The following is a 10,550-nucleotide window of genomic DNA, read 5'->3' on the forward strand; positions in this document are numbered from 1 at the left end:
ACCATAAAGTTATTTTCATTGCTTCTTCATAACTGTAATTTTGCTAGTGTTATGAATAAAAATGTAAATATCTGACATGGAAGATGGTCTTAGGCAAACCCTGTAAAAGAGTCCTTTGACACAGAAGGGTCATGACCCATAGGTTGAGAAGTACTGATTTAGAATCTAAGTATAGAACTTTGCACTTCATGCAGAAAGAATTTCCCCATAGCCACAACACATGTGGGTCTCTCACTGTGCCTTGTCCCTTCTTCCATAAATGATCACCTCAGACTCACAAACACAGGCTCACCTGTCCACTGTCCCAAGATGCAAGGGAGTGGGCATAGCAGTCTCATCCTGTGGGATGAGACACATAGGTTAAGAACTGCTGGTTTAGATGGACGCATCTAAATTTATGTTTATCAGTTGAGCCCCAATTACCAAAGGAGATAAAAAATACTTAGGTTTCTCTGCAGAAACTTATTGATTTCACACTTAGTTAAATGGAGATAAAGCATTTATTAATAGCCCCATAAAAGATATAAAGAGAGTAATTGCCATGGAGTCTGCCCTGGAGAAGTTTCTGGATTTAAGAACTTCAATTATATTCATATACATACTTATGACCTACATAAAAAAAGCAAGCAAACAAATAAACAGGGAGGGGGCTGGCGAGAGGGCTCAGCAGATGAAGGTGCTTGCTGCCATGCCCGAAAACCTGAATTTGATCCTAGGATCCACACGGTGGAAGATGAGAACTACTTCCGTCAGCTTGTCTGTCCTCTGAGCTTCAAATGCACAGTGGCTTGTGTGTCCACAAGCTGACGGTCATCTACACACACAACTAAAGTGAATTTAGAATGCTGTATCAGAGTTCTTTCAGAGTCATCTCAAAAAATGTATAGCATCTTATATAGAATTAAAAGATATACTATATTGATTTAGCATTTACTCCACTGCAATTCCAGAACTTGGGTAAGACAGTTAGGAGTATTGGAGTTCCTGGTTATCCTGTCTTTGAGTCAAACTCAAGGTCTACATAGTTGGAGGCCAGCCTGGTCTACATGAACCCCTCCAAATACAAATCCACCTAGTAAACAGCAAATCGGAAGCTAAAATAAAACAAATTCTCCTTATCTAGGGGCAATTGTGGTTTAATGTGTTGTGTATAATTTCACCTTTGTTTTCCAATGATGAAACAACACTCATCCATTAGTTTGTGCCAGACAACAGGTCAAGTGTTCTGATCATGATTGCTAATAGCTAGGATCCTGCCCTCAGGACTGTATTAGTAAGCAAACATAACATACAACTTGGGCTATGGAAATTCTCATACTGTCAATCTATAGTGTATCTGGACTAGAATATCCCAGGGGACTGGATAGACCATTTTTATACTCTTGGCTTTTGAATACCATTATGTACTTGCTATCAGGAAACCTTTTTCTCCCACCAGGCTCAGCCACCTCTTAAAATTGGCTTCAGAAGTCACCTTTGCCCAAAGCCCCCAAACTCTTTTCATTCCACACCCATATATGGTGAATGCTCACCCTCTGAATATCTGAAAACCCTGCCAGGCCCCCACGTTGCTTGCCTTCAGAGTTTGTGACAGAGTGCCCACACTGCCATGCGAGACAAGTCAAAGAACACAGTGCACAAGAGTGGCCCCGACTTTCCTTATGGTTTAGGCACTGTGAGAATGTTAAAAGGCATGTCCTGGTTCAGTTTCCTCCCATCCTGCAATAAAGCACAAAGCACGGGGTCTTGGTGTCTTGCCCCGACGTTCAATATCCATCAGGGCCTCGGGACTGGGCAGTGCAGAGATTGAAGTTTGGATACTTTGTAGCTATACCTTCCAGTCCAGGTGCTCCGGTTGTGAAAATCACAAAAGTAGGTGCGCCGGAAAGGGGATGAAGGTGGGGGGAGCATGTCCGGGAGGAATTAGAGGAAGAGGTCAGGATGGAAGGGTGTTGAAGGGAGGCGCCTCGGGGTGTGTGTCGGTGGTGGTATCCAGAAAGCTAGGGAGGCTCTGGCGTTCAGCACCGCGTCTTTCTGTCTCTTCTGGTGTTTGGAATCCAGCATTTGGCAGCCTATTCCTGTTAAAGAACACTGCTCTGAAAAGGTACCTGGCAGCATGTTGCCAGCCCTGTTGTTCCAACCTGGGTGGGGGATTCAAAGAGAGCCCGTTTCTTCCTCAGATAAGGGTCTCTTCAGGAAGGGACCCTGCCCTCAGCCAGCAGGAAGCAATAGTACTGGACAAAATGGGGGTCTTGAGATAGCTTTCCTCCTGGTTTCTGAGAGCCTTGAACTTTCTGTTGGGAGCTGGTGACGATGAAGTCTCCAGTGTGTACTGGAATCAACCCCAGGGAGGTCCTTGCTGGTAGGCCCAGTACTCTGACTACAGTCAAAGTGGTACTCAGCCTCACTTCTGCCCTGTGTTCCACAGAAATGCGATCTCTGTGATTAGGTTGATGCCTGAAAATCGATCATCAACATGCCGTACCAATGGCCTAAGGTGGGAGCTCTTAGAGTTTGTAATTCAGTGAGAAATTGTTGTGGTTCCTCCCCCTGGAAAATTCCTCCTGGTGTAAAATGCTCCAGGACCCAGCACTTCATTCTGGAGATCTGTATCTCTGGCTCTGAGAAAGGAGAGACTGTCTGTGGTTAGGCGAATGCTGAGTTACCCTTGCCGGGGTCTCTGGAAAACCCAGGGGTCACAGCAAAGAGCAAAACGAAACTTGCTCATAGCTTGTATCAAAACCTGGAGCATAGAAAGGAAAAAAGAGATACAAGGGCCAGGCCAGAGTGAACAGTTAAGACCCGGAAAGGTGATATTGGATGGTTGCACAGTGCCCTGCAAAATGGTCTGTGCACAGCTGTCTTCTTTAGGGACACAGCTGTTTGGGTGAATTAGGAAAAGGTTGTGCAATACCACCCTAGTTTTCCTCAGGTGAGTTATCGTACCTTGAAGTTGATATCACCTGCCTTTGGGAATTGGTCTGAAGACTCATGGGGAGAAAACAGTACTGGCCTTATTCTGAATATTCTGTATTGACAGAGATACTCTTGCAGAATGCAGAATTTCCTGAGGCTGCTGAGGGAGCATGGGGACACCCACTCTCCTCCACAAGAGCTGGTGACCCTTGCAGGCAAGCTATGTCGGGACCTCCAACACAACCATGTTCAGGTGCTGCCTTTGGTGGAAGCCATTCTGGACAGCAAACACCGTCGGCACCTGCTAGACAATGCAGATGTGGCGCTGGTGTGTGCCCAGGTCCTGGTCCATCAGGAGCAACAGTTTTCAGCTCTCCGGATTTTGGAGGTATGATGGAAAGAAGTGGGAACACAGCGGCCTCCACCATCCCCAAGTTGTTGTAAGCTCAGGCAGGGTGTCCACTCTCACTTGATCAAGTTAGACCTTGGTAACCTTGACAACTACCACTTAGAAAGTCCTTTTGGAGTGTTGGTGAGGAAATGTGCCTATGTAATGTATGAGCACCTTTGACATAGCCACCTAGTACCTGACCTGAAGCTTTGATAAAATGGTGCATACCTGAAATCTCAGCACTCAGGAGGCCTAGGAGAGGCAACCGAGTTTTGCAGGCCAGCCTGTGTCAAAATGATAACTCTAAATCATCCAGAAAAAAGTGGAGTCAACAGAGAGGGAGCGCATGGTTGGAACTGAGGTGACTACTGAGTAACATTTAGTGACGTTGGTGATTAGAAACCCTAGAGTGTGACTAGAAACTCATTCGGGGAGTTATTGTGCAGAACCAGGTAAGGAGAGCAAGGCATACTGAAATAGCCGTATTTGCTCTCTGTACTTGTGTGATTCAATGGAGGACTGGGTTTACTTATTTTTTTGTAGGGTTGAAGGGCCTAAGATAAGAAAACGGGTCTCAGATCTGCTCGTTGCCGGTATGAAATATATACCATAGCCTGCGAGGTAACTGGCTGAGTCAAGCTCCTCAAGGCCTAGTAGGGACTGGAGGGTTTGTATGTCTGGCTGACATGAGTGGTTTCTAGACCAGTGGATTCAAGGATAGATGACTGTCTTTCCCATAGGCTGGGTTGGTGTAAATAGCAGATTCCATCACACTCCAGTGATGTAGGAGTCCACTCTGTATGCTGTGAATATGTTATATCACCATTGGTTAATAAAGAAGCGGCTTCAGCCTATGGCAGGGCAAAATAAAGCCATGTGGTGGTGGCAAATGCCTTTAAATCCTGCACTTGGGAGGTAGAGACAGGCAGATCCTATGAGTTCAAGGCCAGCCTGCAATACAAGGTGAGTTCTAGGACAGTTTCCAAAACTACAGAGAAACCCTGTCTCGAAAAACCAAAGAGAGAGAGAGAGAGAGAGAGAGAGAGAGAGAGAGCGCCATTTAAGTGCTCCCTAACAGTATCTCCCTAAAAAATTCAGAGCTGATTGTGCTGCCAGAACTAACCAGGAAGCTGGCTTTTAAAGAAGCCACACAATTTTTGCTGCTACTGCTGAGTCAGGAAGCCTTTTCTTAAACTGTGCCTCTACTTGCTTCTAAGAAACAGAGTTCATCCGAGAAAATGCTGCTACCAAGAAGCTGTGCTTAACTCTGTTCTTTTGTGTCTAGAATTCCTTCCTAAGCTCTGTCAGGTTTTATGTGGATGTAGTTGGCCCATGTTGGTGCCATCTGTAAACAGAAACTGCTCTTTCATTTCCTGGCCACTCAGACCTGAATAATCACACATAAACTATATTAATTACAACACTGCTTGGCCTATTAGCTCAGGCTTCTTACTAAGTGACTCTTACATCTTAAATTAACCTATTTTTATTAATCTTTGTATTGGCCCAAGGCTGTGGCTTACTGGTAAGGATCTGGTATCTGTCTGATTCCACCTAATTTCTATATCTCTGTTTGGGTTTCTCACCTGGCTTTATTCTGACAAGTCATTGGCCAATAAAAGCAACACGTATACAGAAGGACTTCCAATATCACTCCAGGGCTTATAGTGGTGACTGGGTTTCGATTTCAGCAGGCTTTCCCCACAGGGGTGTCAGGTGCCAGGAGGCAGCAAGGAGCTGGTACAACTCTGGAATGACATTCACTACCACCTGACCATGAGGAAGCTGGGCGTCACTAGGCTGAGCCCAGTGCAGAAGTTTCGCTGCAGGAAGAGGTACTTGCTGATTCTCCTCTGTTGTAACTCCCTGGGTCTTCCCAAGGTTGGATGTGTCATCCAAACCCCATCAGAGCTGAGGAAACAAGGACAAGAAGTCACCTTAGCAGTATTTATATGGCTCAGTGGTTAAGAGCACTGCCTGCTCTTCTCAAAGGCCCTGACTTCAATTCCCAGCAACCACATGGTGACTCACAACCATCTGTAATGTGATCTGGTGCCCTCTGAAGGAAGAGACCTGGTCAGTCATCCTCATAATCTTAGACCATGAAACCCAATATAGACAAGTTCAACAGGACCACCGTGTACGGGCTGCCCATGCATTACCATGCCCATTACCAAGCTACCACTCTGACACCTCAGTGATGTGGTGGTTGGAACTGGATAGCTGTGTGCCACTTGATATCCTGACCGTATCTACTTTCCATCATCATTAGACAAGAAGAAGCCTGTGGGTGGGGATAGTGAATGCGGGGTGACTGGGTTTTGTTCAGCTGTTTCTCAAGGCATCTAATCCCCACACCTAGGTGTCAGGCTAGACCCTGGGGACCGCAAGATGCGAAGTTTATCATCTTTACCATTTATGGAGATGAAATCTTGCATGAAAAAGTCAAGTATCATTTTTGAGGTTTCTCGTGGGAGATACAAGATCAGGGTTCCTGAGACACTGATACTGTGGAGCCGTTGTTCTTCATCGAAGGCCTCTCACTGGCGAAGGAGAGCTGTAGGCTTCCCTTTGCTACTCTAAGTAATGCAGGCGTCCTGAGTCACAGGGTCCTCTCACTGCAGGAGGAAGTTTTTTTCTTCGCTTTTTTTGTTTTTGATCAGAGAGTCTACCGAATATTGACAGTATTAGATAGATCTTTGGAAGCTCGGTAAATAATAGCATCAAGACAGTGGATTTGATAATATCACCCCAGAGATAGCTCAGCAGACTGCAGCTAGGTAGCCATAGTGTCTTGTCCCCGTGTTTGTGAAGTGTCCCCAGAGTGCTAGGTGCTTGGAGGTTGTAGGTACAGCCCTGATTTTATACAGCCGGCCATGAGCTAAGTTCAAAAACCTAAGAGAAGAAATAAAGTGGAGAAGGGGCTACATTTGACCAGGTCATTGGTGCAGATCTGATGAAACCTTGGATGGGAGTAGGAAAACCGCACAGGCGAATTTTCCAAGCAGGCAGATGTCAAGGTCAGAAGCCAGGGATGATGAGGTATGGTGCCTGGTGTCCTGGAGCAGAGAGAAGACATCTCAAGAGAGTTTGTTTCCAAGCCTTCAGAAATGCAGACCTGTCCTCAACCTGCGGCTGCAGGAAAAGGTGGTGGCTCTGTTTATCTTCCCTTTCCAAGGCCTCTTGAGAGACTGATAATGCATCTCAGGAGTATATACACAGCGACCAGAACATGGGTCTACTGTAACTCTGCTAACTGACCCTGTGATGTCTTAGTGATGATCGGCTGTGGTTGAGAGCTGAGGTGTAGGAGGGAGGCACTCTATATTGACTAGGAGCTGCCACGAGCAGGGCACTTCATTCTGGGTGTGTTTGGACTGGAGGAGGCTCTCGAGTTCTATGTGGATTGTATTTGGAATGTGTTAGATGAGATGCTTTGGGGCTGTATATTAATGCCAAACATCCGGGTGACATCTGTTCCACAGATACGTGATCTTTATACATGTCCTATATCATTTATGAAGAAATTTAGAGATACAGCAGGAAAACTCAGCCCAGACATAAGAGAAATGGCCACCAGTTCCTTCAGTAACACAGAATTCCCCATGCAGTATAGAGAGGCAGTGGAGAAAAAATGATGGTCCTTCTGCATGGTGTAGTTGCTTCCCAACACAGGGAATAAAAGGGGAAGAGTGGCAAGAAGAGGAAAATGGAGAACACAGGGGCCTGGGATGCTGAGTGCAAGGGATAAGTGAGAAAGGGGCCAAGGGGAAGCCAGGATCAGTATATGGAAAGTTGGGCCGATATTCTTGGAGTTATATTGTGAGGGAATAAGCCAGGAAGGGTGGCTAGAGGGATTCGTGGATAAATGGGAGAGATCCACAGCTTTAAGAGCTCTTGGGGAGGACCTGGAAGAAGAAATCCTGGAACAAGTTTATTAAACCTGCTGTAAACCGGACAGAACAGAGAGTCAGTGGTCTTGTTGTGCTGGGCTCTGGGGTAGCCTGTGCTCACTCACTGGGTGGCTGCAGAGTATGGTGGACCTCCAGGTGGTAACCCAGAGAATAGTAATCAGGCATTTTGAGGTGACTGGGGAGTGGAGGGCAGAGGTGGGCTGGAGAGTGTTTCCCAGAACGTCTTCCCTTTGAAGTGCCAGGCCCTGAGAAGGGAGCAGATGGAGTTTATGTTAAAATTCCTCCTGGCCCTCCTCATTCAGGAACCCACCACCACCTACTCTCTGCCCTGAGGGCCCTAAGAACCGGAACTTCCCCCCAGAGATTCGCCACCAGCTGCAGAACTTTGCCACAGGTGTGGGCACTTATCCCAAGAAGGCCCAGTTGGTAAGGACAACAGCCCACCCCAGGTGGCTTCTCTTTATCCAATAACTGAGGCTCCTCACCTCTTCCTGAGTAACTCCCCCCTCTTCTTCCCAAGCAGCTTTTCCTGCTTCTCTCCAGTCTACTTCCCCTGCACCTTCCCCAGGGTAGCCCCTTGTCGGTCTCCTAGGCAGATCCTCTTCTTTTGAGTGGTTCTGCCTCCACTAGGTACTTCTTTAGCTATCTTCATCTCCTTCTCCGCAGCTCAGTGGGATCCTCAGCCCCCTCCCAGGGTGCTGGTGGTCGCCACCTTTTCCTGACCTCTTACTTTGCCAAACTTGGTTTTCTCATGTGGGACTGTGTACTTCAAGCCCTGGCTAATTCCCAGATGCTCCCCAGCCCTCTGCTCTATGACCTCAAGCTAAAGGTCACAGTGGAGCAAGGAAGGGGCTCCTAGTTGGGAGTAATGAAGGCACTGATCCAAGAATTCATAGCATCAATGTAGCTGTTTTCCTGTCTTAGGGTCTTGGGTGCTCAGAGCTTCAGTTGGCCTAGAATGGAGTGGGTGCAGGAGGTGGGGCACATGTGTATTGATCTCCACTTCTTCAGCACATGCTCAGTAGACAGTCTGTTTTCCAGTGTACCAGCTCACTGATCACTGTCTCTGTCACCATTCCAGGGATCAGGTTGGGCTATGCTTCCTTAGTGGATATGAGTTCTCCTAGCCACCTCTGTGCACACTTATAACTCACATCCTACCTTGTGGTCAGGAGAAACTGGCTTTGGAGACTGGCTTGACCCACGAGCAAGTGTACAACTGGTTCGCCAATTATCGGCGACGGCAGAAGGCTTTTTCCCTGAACAGTCAAAGAGCCCAGGAGGCCACGTCAGAAGTCTCCAGTGCAAAGGAGAGTGGGCCTGAACAACTGCAGCTCTCAGGAGACCGTCATGAGTCTGTGACTGTGTCTCAGTGGTCAGGTGAGCAGTCCAAGGGCTTCTTGGGGTCTGTAAGAGCTAGCCAGGTTGGAATTGACCATGGTGTGACTGTGTGTGTCTGAAGGTGGGGCTTGACATAGCCAGAAGGACAATGAGTAGACTGGGGAAGTGAATCAGTCTCCAGGTTTGGAACTGTTGGTTTTCACTGATGTCAGCACAAGGACAAGAATATTTGTATGACTGAAGACCACAACTGTGGAGGTGCTCTCAGCTGGAAGGAGGCTAGGACCCAGTGCACCCTTCTCTCTCTCTCTGATCTGTTTTTAGTTGAATGTGAAAGAAGTGTGTCTCTACAGTCCCGAGATACAACCCAAGAATCACATGGGATGCAGTTCCTGACTTGGAACTTTTCTGGAGACAACACCACTTCACAGTCGCTGTCTTTCAGGTAGTACCATTAACTCAGGTCATGGGACATGTTTCCTCTTTGGTCCCTTCCTCCTTTGGATGGAGACCAGAATACAATTTATCCTTAACTCTGGACCAGCCTGTACTGGACCTTGACAACTGTGGATTGTTTTTGTATTCCTTTTTTGAGCATTTGGTCAGGTGTTTACTTCATGGGGTGAGCAGCAACTGGTACGTTTCTCACACCTGATCCTCTTCATGCACTCTGCTCCCCTGTGACAAGGCACAAGCCTTCTGCATACAGCCCAGCAATGGTCATTCATGGGAGCAGTCCCTGGCTGGACACTGCCCAGGTGTATGACCAGTGCTCCTATGAAATGGTTTTGTGATAGGGCCTGCCATACAGGCTATGGCAGAGATGGAGGGGATGTTTAACAAAATCTTTGACCATGTCTGAGGCACTTGAGTGCTGATAGAATTTTCATTATTGCCAGTTTTTGCCTAATGTTCCTTTAATACTAACCATCATTTATTCACTTCATATGAGGGTCTTGCAAATCATTTTCTGGTTTTATGCAATAGATCCCCTCCACATACCCTCCCATCCCACCCCCATCCAATCCTCAGAGAGGGTAAGACACATGCAATAGACTTTTTTATGTGTCTGTGACTGAGGCCATCAGAGCCCAGCTGAACCTTGGAAACCCTCAGGAATGGGCAGGGAGGATGATTAGTAAAGTATCACATTCTACAGCTTTGTGTATTTCAGCCCACATCCCCCAAACCGGATGCAGTCACCTTCCAACTCCTCCCTCCCACCCATGGTCTCTACTCATCAAGGCACATGGTTTGGTTATGTTCCCCAGGTCACTGTATGGATGTGAAGTGTACCAGGAGGGGCGAAGTTACCATCCTGTCAGCCTCACCTCCATATGCCCCTCCCCTGACCTCTGCTCGCTGGGTACTAGCAACAACGTGTTTGATTCCTCTATGGTTGTCCCTGAGTCATGGATGATACCCCATGCACCGTCATCTTCCAAGGAAGTTTTCCTCTACAATGGAGAACTGGACCATAGAAATCAGCTGGACTCTGGGATGAATCCTGAAGATGCCACCATGACCATGGCCATTGCTACTTTCAGTGATCCCAGCCATGCAGGTGGGTCTACCTTGCACAGACATGAAATTATGGTCTTACCCCCACAACTACTCAAGTACTCAGGTCTTTAGGCTTTGTGTTGGGGTGGAAGTGTGGATGTGGCCACCATCTGCTTGTATCTCTAATGTTCAGTGAAACCTAGAAATAATGGAGTAGGGAAGACTCTTCCCACAAGTTATTCAGATTATTTATCATTTATGTCTATTGGGAAAAATGCATGAATGAAAAACAAAACAGGAAAGGGTTAAAGTGAGAGGCAGTAGTTGCATCCATATATCAAGCCCATTCCCCAAACTGTCCTCTTTTATCTGTGAGTGGCCGCCCCTTCCTGCCCTGCACATCATGCTAGCGTAGAAATGTCAGGGGTTTGATTTTAAGTTATCACTGTAGTTGTGCCTTTAAGTTACACCTTTGTGGCTATAAG

The 10,550-nt window shown here is 47.0% G+C and overlaps 1 protein-coding gene across 1 annotated transcript; it reads left to right on the top strand.

Annotated features, from left to right (window-relative positions):
- The first annotated feature begins 3,055 nt into the window (after positions 1-3,055).
- Positions 3,056-10,197, top strand: Anhx (anomalous homeobox). Its single transcript, XM_041648063.1, has 5 exons — positions 3,056-3,304; positions 5,015-5,142; positions 7,524-7,647; positions 8,394-8,601; positions 9,737-10,197. Exons 1-5 carry the CDS (start codon positions 3,056-3,058, stop codon positions 10,195-10,197), a joined length of 1,170 nt encoding a protein of 389 aa, XP_041503997.1.
- Positions 10,198-10,550: the final 353 nt, after the last annotated feature.

This window comes from Microtus oregoni, unplaced genomic scaffold (assembly GCF_018167655.1).
Source record: "Microtus oregoni isolate MIOR12 unplaced genomic scaffold, Mior012 000003F_ref0000135, whole genome shotgun sequence".
NCBI lineage: Eukaryota > Metazoa > Chordata > Mammalia > Rodentia > Cricetidae > Microtus > Microtus oregoni.

Bases quoted from the DNA above. Each gene is read 5' to 3' on its own strand.
- Anhx (XM_041648063.1), top strand. From the start codon at position 3,056: ATGCAGAATTTCCTGAGGCTGCTGAGGGAGCATGGGGACACCCACTCT. The intron at 3,305-5,014 runs GTATGATGGAAA...CTTTCCCCACAG, and splicing joins CAGCTCTCCGGATTTTGGAG to GGGTGTCAGGTGCCAGGAGG. The intron at 7,648-8,393 runs GTAAGGACAACA...CCTTGTGGTCAG, and splicing joins ATCCCAAGAAGGCCCAGTTG to GAGAAACTGGCTTTGGAGAC.